We start from the raw sequence: 14,189 nt of genomic DNA, 5'->3' as shown, positions 1-14,189 counted from the left end.
ACGTGCCTACGGTGCATGCTGGAGGGCGTTGGGCATGTACCTCTTCAGCCACCTACCCCTAGTCTGAGCCCTTCTATTCCACCACCCGCTTATTGGTAAGCCCTTGCAGTGAAGTTGTGCATGTGTTTCCTTTCTTTGGTAAACACTTTTGGACACACTGATAGTGCTCATGGCACATTCAGACACAGTGGGGAAGGCAAGGTGGCCAGTTGGGTTGTCTATAGGTGGCCATACACGGGCCAATAAAAGCTGCCGACTAGTGATGGGCGAATTCGCGAAATCGCGCCGGCGTCTCGTTTTTGACGCCGGCGCCCGTTTTTTCGACGCCGGCGCCCGTTTTTTGATGCCGGCGCCCGTTTTTTTGCGCCTGCGTCCGTTTTTGGCGCCGGCGTCCGTTTTTTCGAAAAAAAAATTTTGACGCCGGCGAATTTTTTACGCAAATTTTCATGGGCGTTTTGCGAATTTATTCGCTGGCGGCGAATCGCGCAAATTTGCCGCGAATTCGTGCCTGGCGAATAAATTCGCCCATCACTACTGCCGACAGACCATGTCGGGAGCTTATTGGCCCGTGTATGGGGCCCCCCGACGGGCTTCACCAATCGAGATCTGGCCGAAAGTCGGGCAGATCTCGATCGGATGGGACAAAAAATCCCGTCGGATCGCGGCCGCATCTATTCGTTGATGCGGTCCCGCGAACCGACCGCCCGTTAGGCATCGTTAGGATCCGATCGTTGGGCCCTAGGGCCCACGATCGGATCAGCCTGATATTGCTCACCTCAAGGTGGGCATATCGGAGGGAGATCCGCACATTTGGCGACATTGCCAAACGAGCGGATCTCTCAGTGTATGGGCACCTTATGCCAAGGGTCCCCAACCTTTTTTACCCATGAGCAACATTCAGATGTAAAAAGAGAAAGGGAGCAGCACAATCATGAAAAATTTTCCTGGGTGATACAAAATAAGTGCTGTGATTGGCTATTGGTAGCCTCTATGTGACTGACAGCCTACAGGAGACTCTGTTTGGCAGTACATCTGGTTTTTATGCAACCAAAACTTGCCTCCAAGCCTGGATTTCCAAAATAAGCACCTGCTTTGAGGCCACTGGGAGCAACATTCAAAGGGTTGGAGAGCAACGTGTTGCTCACAAGCCACTGGTTGGGGATCACTGGCCTAAGGTGTATAGCAGTTTAGGCGCAACCCAACTATTTTGTTAGACAGGAATTATGAGCTCAGAATGTTTTCCTAAAGCATTTCACATTCATACCTTGCTATAAAACAGCCTAGAAAAATGTGGCCTTTTGGGTAAAGTAAATAGAACATATACAGCATCAACAATCACTGCCTGACTAAAGTCCAATAAATAGGGTTTGTAGTGAACATAGGATGGGTCAATTATCAAGTGCAAGCTCTTTGAATGAGCACTAAGGACCTGTCAAGGGTCTCTATAAATGTCCCATATCGCCTGTTAACTTAAAAAAAACAAATCCTTATTATGTATTCTTGCTCCTTATACAATGAAACATGAAGAAGGGATCCTTTTTATCCTTATTACCTACCTCTGCAATCATCACAATACGTTAAAAGAAAAATAATCAACTCTGCATTATGAGCATCTTCCTTCCTAATTGCTGCATCTCACAATTACAGATGAGTTCACTATAGAGCAGGTTTAACAAGGAAGGGGAATGTACTGTACATGAACATTTTCTCTTTCGCAAAACAATGGTTCTGAAATGCCAAGGGCTTGAACAGGAAAGTTTTCAATGTCAACTTTATTTATTGAAAAATAATTAGATTGCAGTCTTGTTTATTGTATACATTGAGGAGCACTGACCCTGGAGGACCAACCTTCTAATAATTATAGTGTACTTAACATTAATATAGTACAGTATTCACTGTACCTCACATAGGTATTATATTTAGAGATAATTAGATGCATTCATTTCTATTAACATATTTATGAATAAGTGAATTCCAGTTGTGAATGACTATGAAAATCATTTGTTGTGTTAATGGCAGACCTTGATTTCTATGTAAAATCACTAAAGCACAAATTTTTCCCCATGTGAAGGTTTCGTCACACTTCACGCCACTTTGCCAGGTGCAAATTCGTTACCACTATCCTAATTCACTAGAATGTGAAGTTGCATCTCAGCAGCCGAACGATAATGAAGTTTCGCTAGCGTTAATTCATCAGCATGAGCATTTCACAGTGAACTTTCGCTAGAGTTCATTTCTGCCTAACGAAACTTCGTTAGTACGCTTAGGTCAATTTGAAAAGGGCGGGTACATATAGGTCATATATATGTCTTTATTAGTAATGCAAATGCTTGAACTGGCCACTTATTGTTACACATGTCCTAGGAAGCAAAATAAAGATAAAAGAGGTCCTCTAATGTCCTAGACATAAGCCCACCCTAAAACAAATGTGGCATGCCCCTCAAATGGTTAAAAAAAAGGTTAAAACAAAAATTTGTAAGAGTTGTAACTTTTAAAGACCATTGTGTTTTAAAATATGAAAAAACCCAGTGTTTTTTTTTATCATTTTTATAACTTTTCGGCATACAGGATATGATGTCACTGACATAAGATTGAGGAGGAGGAGGAGGTCTAAGGTGGCAAAGGAAATTCTGGAGAAAGAGGTAACGTTGTGTAAAATTCACACTTTAGTGAATTTGCAGAGTAACGATCGTTTGCCTGGGCGAATATGGTGCAAAACTACGCTAGCGACAGTGGGGGTCATTTATAAAGTTCGCGCAGCGCATATTTTTGTCAAATGGTTGTATTGCGCATGTTTTTTCCTGAACGCTTATATATTGTGCTGCTCTGCCCGTCTTTCCGTTTTTTTTGCAAATGGCACGCAAGTGAGACGGGAGTTTGCGCACCCAATGTGTGAGTTTGTTGTGCGCGAAAATAGCGTTAACAGTAACTTAAATTTGCAAAACTGTTTTTGCGAATATTTTAACCGCCACCAAAGTTGTGGCGTAATTGAGTCGCCGAGTGTGCGCATAGAGATTCACAATTTGCGAATTGTGACATATCTAAAAAGCTCCTTTAGACATTCACATCTTATTTGGCTTTATAAATATAACCATGCGCAGGGCAAATATATTCACTTGCGAACCAATCTGCCCTGCGCGAAGTTTATAAATGAGCCCCAGTCTCTTTCTCTAGCGAATTGTCATCTACGCCTGTTAGTAAATAGGCAATGACCCTGTGAATAGGATTTCTGGCGAATTTTCGCTACTGATGGCCACTTCTACCTTTAGTAAATTTGCCCCAAGGTGTGAATGAGTTCTTCACCTACCAGTTGCCCTGATCAGATCCCAGATTGAACACAACAGATTAATTTATGTTTCTTGAGGTTAACAATCCTGAACTAAAAACATAAAATGTCTCTCATGCAGTTGTTTCACTTACCTGAAGCTCTGGTGGGACTCCAGGATAACCTTTTTCTCCTTTTCCACCAATATGGCCACGTTCACCCCTTGGTCCCATATCTCCTTTGTCCCCCTTTTCTCCCTTTGCCCCTTCCTGTCCTGTAGCTCCATTGTTTCCATTGTTCCCATGATTTCCTACAAATGGTTTTAACAAGAGATGATTATCAATTACTTTTTAACTAATGAAATGCAACTTTGATCACACACATTGTTGACCAAAGTCAACATAGTCCAATGGATTAAACTCAAATCAGTTTAATCCTGCTAGAGGAAAGAAGGAAATAAATGGATTCTAAAACCTGGTTGTGGAATAAACAAGTTGTATTAAATGTCAACATGAATGCCTGTGAATATGTGTGTATATGAGCTTGTGTGTGAGCATATGTAAATTGTGTGCTTGGAGGGCATCTCCAGATGAATAAAATAGGTATGGCTGAGTACCATTATGTTAGAAAACATTGTTACTACTAATATAAATACATATTCATGAAATGTTCAGTTATTTCCCAAGAAAAGAAACCTGAACAGCTCAGGAGATAATATCTACAGTCACGTTTCATCCCTGTTGATATAACACAAATATATTAAATTACTTAAACTGGTGCGAAATAGAAGCTAATAGCTATACCTCTGGGGGCTGATATAAAAGAATGTCATAAGAGAGAGGTGTCTGATGGGAAGATGGTATATAGAGGCCAAGAGACTAATGGGTGTTAAATGAAAAGTGCCAAAAGAAGAGGATGTGATTGAAGAGAGGGAAGCTAAAAGCTTTATTCATTCTAAATGTTAAAAGGCCCTCAGGGATTGAGTGGGCATCTCCAGATACTTTTAATTGACAGTATTCAGATTAGTTGGGGAAGCTTAAATCAAAAGTGAATCACTTATTCCAGGCAGAAACAGAAACAGAATGATTGATCTTCTATATACAACATAGGCCAAAATTGTACAATAACCCTTGCTAATCCATTGGCAGTTTTTATCACTTTACTACAGGTCAGAATAATGAAAGGAGATGTTTGATGGGGTTAAAATATCCTTTTTTTGTAAATGTGTGGATTGTGTGGAGACATTCTTTGGTAGCCACTGCCCTAGACAAGTCCGCAAGCCAAGCAATGGTAATGCCCCATTATAAAGAAAAAGAAAAGATCCCCTGTGCATGTCATGCCTTGTCTCAAATTGACCAGTGACAAAAGTTCCCTCATGTAAATGTTTTTATTGAGTTTTAAAATCAAAACAAGTAGGAATTTAACAAAAATGCAAAGTTGTAAAATGAGGCATCTCCAAACTGGTTTTGGAGACTCAAGATATAGAACAGGAATACAATAATGATAACAATTGCAGTGTCTTATTTACATTATGATGGATATTTTGGTTATGCTGGCACAGGTACAGATAAGGGGCTTGGGGGCAATCTGATTAATTGACTGCCATTGGCACAGGTACAAATGGAGGCAACACGATGGCTGCTGGCACAGGTACAAGGAGCAATATGAATGGCAAGGTAGGAAATGGTAATGCAGGACCGGGTGGGGGAACTGATTGAAGCCCTTGCCTGGGGTGCCAAAATACCTTGGCCCTGCCCTTTCTAGCTGGAGAATGAGCAGATATCTATCAAGCAGGTTTTTAAATTGCACTAGGCATTGACTGCACCAGTGTTTTGATGTGGTCTGCTGGGTATCTATAGTATAACACTGAACATGTGACTGAATCATGTGTAAGAGAAAATTCAGTGGTAGGAAAGATTCATTGACTCAAAATGATGCCTTTCAAACGCTCTTAGGCAAATGCGGGTGTCATTTGTCATCATTACTTTATGTGAGACCCAAAGACAGTCCAGAAAATTCTTCTTATAAGGTTCTTATAGGCTCCCACTGAATGCATTTATTACTTACATTTTTTCTCCTAAAGTCATCAGTACTAGTGATGGGCGAATATATTCGCCTGTCATAAATTTGCAGGGAATTTCCTCATTTTGCCACCGGCGAATAAATTTGCGTATCTCCCACGAAAATTTGCTGGCGAAAATTCATTGGTGTCACAAAATTGTGTCCAAAAAGTCGCTGGCATCAAAATCGCCACCTATTGATTTTAACGCCAGCGTCAATATTGTAGTGACTTTTTGAACACGCGTCCAAATTTTGCGGGAAAATCGCGAATTTTGTGGTGAATCGAAACGGGAGAAATTCGCCCATCACTGGTCGGTACATGAAATACTGGTCTGCCTATCGAATAAAGCGTTTTCATGAATTTTCCAAGATGTTTAAGTGAGAAACAGAGAAGAAAAAATTGTAATCTGCAAGAGAAATACTTTTCAGTAAATGTCTGAATCTTAAAGGAGAAGGAAACTGCTTAAATATAAAAAAATATATAACCTACCCCATTAAAAACTGTAATTTCATAACAGCTTTTGCGCACCAGAGTCTCAAAGTTTTCCCGCAGTTTAAAGTTTGGTGCCACCATTTTCAAATAAGTGCATTTCTGCCCTGCGCTCCCTGCGTTACTGCGCATGTACCTTCTACATGACCCTGTGACGTCATCTTACTCGCATCGTCATTGCTACACAGGGAACCCACCTGATTCTAGTGCGCATGCACAGGACACTGCTGCTAACTATTGCGCATGTGTATGCCCTATTCAGAGAGATTTTTGGACTGCAAGCAGGATATGATTTTATATAAATGTTTAAACTTTTTTTTGAAACTATTGCAGCACTAATATTGAGGAAGAAACTAATGAGGGAATGTTTGGTGTTACAGATATAGTCTCTTTATTGACAACACTTAGAGCTGAACTTGATTTTTGACTTTCCTTACTTTACCAGTGGTCAGATCAGATAATGCCATTTCTGCGTAATTCATATTTCTGAATTTTAGCCTCAGTAATGGATAAATAGGAAACACCTGTAACCTAGCTAATGATATCAAATACAATATAATATGATTTTCATGGTATTACTGTTTAGCCAAAGAAGAGAAAATGCAGTTTAGTTCATTAATTTAGCTTAGTTTGTGTTTGCGTAAGGTAATAAAACAGTATCATCATGTAGCCCTTTAAAAGTAGGACCAACTTGACAAAAATTTGGGCCATTAGTAAGAGTTTAGTATAATTACCGTATATACTTGAGTATAAGCCGTCCCGAGTATAAGCCGAGGTACCTAATTTTACCTCCAAAAACTGGGAAAGCTTATTGACTCGAGTATAAGCCTAGGGTGAGAAATGCAGCAGCTTCTGGTAAGTTTCAATCAAAAAATTGAGGGTTTCTGCTCCCATTGGAGGTGCCGGCGTCTCATTTTTGGATGCCGGCGACCATTCTTGGACGCCGGTGAATATTCTTGGAGACTATTCTTGGATGCCGGTGACTATTCTTGGACGCCAGCAACTATTCTTAGACGCCGGCGACCATTCTTAGACGCCGTCGACCGTTTTTTCACTTGACCCGAGTATAAGCCAAGGTAGAGTTTTTCAGCATATTTTGGGGGCTGAAAAAATCGGCTTATACTCGAGTATATACGGTACTTTATTACATAGAAATGTTTATGCTGCCGGCTCGACATTCTCATTATTAACGGAGCAGCATACAGTAGGTTGAAATCATTTGGAAGATGAAACTGTGCACCAGCCTCCCCCATGCTTCTGGAACCCTCAGTAGAGTCTACTGCCTCCATAGTTATCAGTATCTATGCATAAACTTCATCCCTACAGCTTTGACTTTGGGGTTGGAGCTAGTAGAATATTTCCTTGGGCTGTGACTTTAGTCCACAGTAGTAACACAACCCAAAAAAAACACACCTTCTTGGTGGAGGTTATAGCTGTCAAACTATACATAACCCTTCCCAAGATAGCTGCACTGAAAAGTTAGCAGTCGGTTTATCAACTATCAAGTTCAAGTCTTTTTGAAAAATGATGTAAGACAATAACCAGAGTTATATTCGGTTGAGCGTTTGCAATCATGAATTAATAAAGTTATTGTAACAGTACAATAACTTTCAGACTGAAGAAGTAACAAATTATTGAAATACCTGGTATACCAGGAGGTCCAGTTAATCCAGGAGGTCCAGGAACTGGTTGTTGATATCGATGTCCAAATTCACCTCTGCAGCAGCTACATTCAGTCTGTTGTGGTGTCTAAAAAATATGGAAAGACATTACTTTCATTGGGTTTGTGTATGCAACTTTATAATATCAGTGTTGTTTAACACTAACTCAATGCTCTCAAACCTGCAGTCGTCCTGTTGGATAACAGCATATATTTAAATTATTATGCCATACAAAGAAGCATTTCCAAATGTCTCTTGAACTGCAGTTTATAGAAAACTACTGATGGGCTATAGGGGCAACCAGGCTTCTGGACTTGTTCTTTATTTAAGCCTCAGTAAAAAAAATGATAAATTATAACTTGAAAGATTGACACAACTTTACACAAATCTTGGTTCATCCAGTTTTGACCATTTTCATATGAAACAGGTTACAAATGAAGCCAAATGCCTAGGACAGGTATACATGACAGATATTTCTTTTGATGTTGCAGTTGACATTTATTATCATACTAAATTTGCTGTAGAAGTCTTCTCTTTACATAGCAAAAAATAAGGCACATCAACATCAAGATGTTTTCCGTTTAAGTGTTGGTTGGTTGCTCCAAAATCACATGATTTTTCCTGAATAGGACACCTTACCAAGTTCTTTAATGATTAGCAGTTTATAAGGTATACCAAGCTAGACTCTGTAGGATGCACAGACCTGCTCTGGTGAATACCTTGATCTTTGGAACCTTCAGCTGGGACATAACGCGAGATAGGCATCTTGAAGGACTTCCATTAAACTGTCCAAGAGAAACAGTACGTACTTGATATTGATTCCACTATTGTCTCACCAGAAAGCTTTTCAAATAATTCAAAAAAATTGTATGTGAAAACTTTTGATTTTGCTCTAAAATGAATGGTAGCCGCCAATAAAACATTAGGTAGATCCAATCACTGAGGGCCTATCTGAGATGAGTTGGCACATTATAGTAAGCCATATGCAAAACCTGTTGTAGTTTGAGCATCACCTAATACTTCAAATAAATGACCAATTAAATTGAGCACAAGTTAATTAATTGTGACACTGTCTCTTTATGCCTGGTTGCGCTTTTATAATAAAATTAATTAGACTGTCAGTGGTCTTTATCATATCAAAGTACAAGAAAAAAACGTGATCTGGTGCTGGGGCCAAGACTTTTTTGTTTCAGACATACACGTTTAACTCACTTGGAAATATTGTTCAATAACGACATTAATTATATTGGTTTTCTATTGGGATTTGGCTATGATCAAGTCAGCAGGTACAAAGATATATAAAGCTGTGACTTTTCTAGGTGATTCGTGATTAACTAACCAGTTAATAATGTTCCCATTAACATTAAGCAAAATGATGTGATGTGTATTGCCAACTGCTCACTGGGCCTCACATGGATTCAGACTGTACCCTAATACATTAGAATGTTTAGTGCTTAATTATATTTAGGTTATTACCAGGTTGGCTAGCAAACAATGCAGAACAAATTGTTCAGCCACACTGCAGTCAGAAAACTGAGAACAACAATTTCCTGCATAGAAAAAATGATTTCATTTGGACAGTATTGTAGATACACTTTAGTCCATTATTATATACTATAGTCCAGTATTGTAGATACACTATAGTCCATTTATTGTTCCCCTTAACTGACCTCTAAGCGTTAAAACAGTAAAAGATGAACAATTTAGATGCATTCTTTATGAAAAAAAAGTGACCCGTGTCTAATGAGCTCTTTCCTCATTGTCTGTGCTGCTTGTTCTCTCAGCAATTACTGAGGAAATCTTTAAATAAAGGAGTATAGGGTTTCCAATATAATATTGATTGTAAACAAAACCTCACAAGACACAAAATTTCAGACCCCGAGCCTCTATTTCAAAATATGAATAGAGACATACAGTATGTAAATATTGTTTATGACAGCCTATCTTAACAAAGTTATCCAAGGCAGTTAAATAGGAAGGAAAGCTACAGAGACATTTTATTGCCAATAGATTAGCCACAATGGTGCAAACTATAACACTATATTTATTCTGTAGAATGCTTTACCATACTGGAGTAAACAACTCTAGAAGCTCTCTGTTTGTTTAGTATAGCAGCTGCCATACTATGGTGGTGTGACATCAGTTCCTGCCTGAGTCTCTCCCTGCTCACTCATAGCTCTGGGCTCAGATTACAGCAGGGAAGGGATGAGGAGCAAACTGAGCATGCTCAAGCCGTGCCCTGGAGGTTTGAACTGAAAACAGGAAGTCTGATACAGAAGCCCATGTGTACACAATAGAAGGAAAGACATGCTGTGTTTCTTTTGACAGAGGACTCAGAGCAGTGTTACTTTGAGAGTTTACTGGTGTATTTATATAGACCTTTTTTGATAAAGTTTTAACATTCCTTTCTCCTTTAATAAGAATTTGCCAACAGATCTTATATCGATTGTCGCCCTAGGGAGGGAGCCCCATAATTCTGTAAACACTGCAGTATGGAATGTATTGAAACTACATTGAGATACAGTATATTTCAGTGGTTACTTAAATTATTAAGTGCAGTTCTGGACTAGCATGTGGTGTAATTATACTATATGCTAGGGAACAGAATGTTTATAAGACAGCTAGTATAAGGGCTTAATAACCTCAGTGTGTTATTTTTATTAATATCAGTCTTAAGGCAAATGGAAGATGACTCTTTTCTCTAGTTATGGTGCTGAGTTTGTGGACTTTAGATAGTCCTTGGTAGTAAGATCTGGAGATGAGATCCACTGAGCAGTCATATGGTAGATGGCTCTTTTCTCTAGTTATGGTGCTGAGTTTGGGGACTTTAGATAGTCCTTCATAGTAAGGTCTGGAGATGAGTCTGGAGATGAGCTCCACCGAAAAGAGAGATGAGCTCCACTGATAAGAGACTCTTTTCTCTAGTTATGGTGCTGAGTTTGTGGACTTTAGATAGTCCTTGGTAGTAAGATCTGGAGATGAGATCCACTGAGCAGTCATATGGTAGATGGCTCTTTTCTCTAGTTATGGTGCTGAGTTTGGGGACTTTTGATAGTCCTTCATAGTAAGGTCTGGAGATGAGTCTGGAGATAAGCTCCACCGAAAAGAGAGATGAGCTCCACTGATAAGAGACTCTTTTCTCTAGTTATGGTGCTGAGTTTGTGGACTTTAGATAGTCCTTGGTAGTAAGGTCTGGAGATGAGCTCCACTGAAGAGACATATGGTAAATGGCTCTTTTCTTTAGTTAAGGTACTGAGTTTGTGTAAAAAAAAAATGTTGCTGAAGAAGAGCTTTTTGTCAGTCAGTGCGATTCTCTGGTTGAGGTTCATGTGTTAAGACACACCATTTGGGTTCTTTGGTGGCAAAATTATTAATGAAAACATGTGATTGTTTGCCTTCTTCTCCCATCCTGCAGAGTATGTGAGCCCAATGTAACTGCATACTGTACCCTAAAGTACTAATCTGGGACAGAATTAAGTTTTATGTACAAACTTCATAATGTGGACCAGGAAGGCATTTGGCAACCTGCTTTCTCACAGTGCTACTATAAAGCTTAAAATCACAGGAAAGTTCTACCTAGTTGCATCTAATCTTCATATATCTCCAAAATATTACACTGCATAAGACATCATTCTTTTTACAAACTGGCTGCACGGGAAGAGACTAAGGCTAACCTCAAATAAACATATCATATGGAGCTTGCTGCTTAGAAACCATAACAGAATTACATAATTTTTTACCTTTGTTTAGATTGAAAGCACATTTTAATGTGAATTTGATTTCTGACAAGGCAATCTGAGAGCTGTCTACAAAAGACAATAGTTTCTTTTTTCCTAAAGCGATTCTATAATGAAGGATGCGCAAATCAACTTGCAAATTACTGTTTTAAATTGCAATTTGATTTCCCTAGTTGCAGGAAAAATGACACTTTTTTATATTTAATTATTGCCTGTTGGAGTATGTCTACCTCAGTAATCAATGCTTATCCATAACTCATGGGTTCTAATATATACATTAGTAGACTTCAAGTTATTAGAATAAGAAGTCAATGCTTTTGTGTACTTGGCTGCTAGTAGGATTCTAGTGATCATATCACAGATTAGATGAGACTTCAAGCTTAAGGTGGCCATACACTACATAGTATATTGCATATAGTCTCTTGGTATAAAGGGGCCAATTAACTAGCTGATGCAGTCCCTGATCCGATTTGAAAATCAAGCCTGAGAGACATCTGGGAGATTTTTGGGGAGAAATCGGTCAGGTGTCCCTATTGGAGGTCTCCATTCATGGCAGATAAACTGGTGATTCAGCCTAAAGGGCCCATGTTGGCAGAATAAATCTGCCAGTGTACAGTCATCTTTAGAGTGTCATTTTCTATATCATTTAGTTATATTTGTTAGGCTGCTGGAGGGAAATGAAGGGGGGTGATATCACTCCAACTTGCAGTACAGCAGTAAAGAGTGACTGAAGTTTATCAGAGCACAAGTCACATGAGTGGGGGCAGCTGGGAAACTGACAATATGTCTAGCTCCATGTCAGATTTCAAAATGAAATTTAAAAAAATCTGTTTCCTCTTTTGAGAAACGAATTTCAGTGCAGAATTCTGCTGGAGCTGCACTATTAACTGATGCGTTTTGGAAAAAAAAAAACATTTTTTTCCCATGACAGTATCCCTTTAACTCTTTACACTTTGAATGAAATATAAAATATGTTGGTCGGGACTTCTGTAAACAAACAGGTTTGAAGGGCTTTATAGAGTCAGAAGTTATAATCAAACCACTTTGAGTCACCCTTGATTTACAGGTATGGGATCTATTATCTAGAAAGCCCCGAATGAAAGCACTCCATTTGAATTAAATAATTCAGCTTTTTAAAACGTATTTTTTCTCTCTAATAATAAAAGAGTATATTGTACTTAATCCCAACTAAGATAAAATGAATCTTTATCGGTGGTTAAATGACCCCTTTGGGTTTAATTTATGTTTAAATGATCTTTTAGAATATTAAGGTATGGAGATCCAAATTACAGAACATTTCCTTATATGGAAAACCCCAAGTCCTGAGCATTCTCGATAACAGTTCCCATAGCTGTATTTAGGGCTCATTTGTTATCCTTATTGCCTATACCTTTGCCTAGAGAGATAGCGTTCCCATAATTTGTTGCTTTATGGATAACGGGTTTCCTGATAATGGATCCCATACCTGTATACCTGCACAGGACTTTTGTACCTTCAAATCAACGATGTAAGTATAGAGGAAGCAGACCCCGCAGCCGCAGGGGGGCTCGGACTGTGGGTCTGCTTCCTCTATAGCTAATAAAAAAAAATCCTCCTTCCCAGCCGCTTTCTTATCGGTGGCGAAGAAGGGGACGCTAGTCTGGCGGGACCGAGCAGAGTCTGGGCGGGAAGTGGGTGGGATGTGGGCGGGGCTGAGGTTGGACAGGAAGTGGGCGGAAGGATGGGGATCGGAGTGTGCTGGGCCCCTCTGAAGATTTTTTTGCAGGGGACCTGGCGCAATCTATTTACACCACTATTACACGCAGAAACATCCAAAGTGCCATTTTTCTATAAATATTGATAAGTCCTACATAAGAACATATTAGGATTGTAAATATATTAACAATGTAAATATAAAACACATACAGCAGACAAGCTGCATAAATCACTATCTGGTATCAACAGCTGCTGTATTCAGAAAAGCAACCTTGTACCCAACATGCCTTTCATACTCAATAATGCTAAACACATTTTTCTGAATTACCATGGAGCTTTTGCACAGCTACATTCTTTTAGGAAATCTCCGATTTGATCTCAACTGTTTGCTGTGGCAGGAATGTCAGAGCCAGCGAGAAACACAACTCAGCTGGGAATTGATAAGCAATTCCGAGGGGTCGGAGTTTGACATGCTGGGTATATGGGAATATGTCTGGAGTAAAAGAAATGCCAGAGCAGTTGATATTTATATCTACTTTCCATCATTCGATCTATCTGTAAAATTGTATCTTTGTATTCCTTGCATCAGCCCTTCAAACTCTTATCTCGGATTAGATGTCATTGATAATGGCATTGCAATTTTTGATATAAAGTAACAGTATGAATTAATTCACTGTCATTTGTCCTTGAGAAAGAAACAAAGATGGATTAAAATGTCAGAGCAGGACTCCTCTACAGGACACTTTGATATACATATATATCTAGAGACAGATAAAGAGAGAAAGAGTACAAAGAGAAAAAGAGAGAACAATGAGAAAGCACTTGAATGTCTCAAACATATACATCTTCATTTTCAAACATTCCAACGTTATGGGTAACACAAACGTAACCTGCTTGTAATACAGTACATCATCATTCATGAACTGTGAAACTATCTATCCTACACATTGTATAATTATTTATCCAGCACCAGGCGACATAACATTCTACACCTAAGTGACCTTCTTTACTTCAAGATAGATTTTTATAATTGACCACTAGGTTTGTGCCCTTGAGATGGGTCACAGTGTGTGTATATATATATATATATACATAGTATACATATATCTAGTAAAAGAAAAACAACAACTTCAGCTAGCAGAGCAATACCAGTAACTTTCCTTATTGCAGTCTTTTTTTAAGGTCAGCATCTCAGTATATTCAGAACTTCAGCTCTACAAGAAGCACATAGGCTACAGTACAAGTTATAACAGATTATAATCAAAAATGAGTTCCAGCTT

The 14,189-nt window shown here is 39.0% G+C and overlaps 1 protein-coding gene across 1 annotated transcript in view; it reads right to left on the bottom strand.

Moving 5' to 3' along the window:
- LOC108705433 (complement C1q tumor necrosis factor-related protein 3-like) overlaps window positions 1-14,189 on the bottom strand; it is a 43,348-nt gene that overhangs the window by 28,175 nt on the left and 984 nt on the right. The window contains exons 2-3 of the mRNA XM_041580601.1: window positions 7,460-7,565; window positions 3,421-3,575 (exon numbers count right to left, since the gene is read on the bottom strand). Coding sequence (XP_041436535.1) covers window positions 3,421-3,575; window positions 7,460-7,565 — 261 coding nt within the window. The remainder of the gene's footprint in view (window positions 1-3,420; window positions 3,576-7,459; window positions 7,566-14,189) is intronic.

Source organism: Xenopus laevis, chromosome 1S (genome assembly GCF_017654675.1).
Source record: "Xenopus laevis strain J_2021 chromosome 1S, Xenopus_laevis_v10.1, whole genome shotgun sequence".
Taxonomy (NCBI): Eukaryota; Metazoa; Chordata; class Amphibia; order Anura; family Pipidae; genus Xenopus; species Xenopus laevis.
Note: the sequence above shows the minus strand (reverse complement) of the source record. Positions and strands in the feature narration are given on the sequence as shown.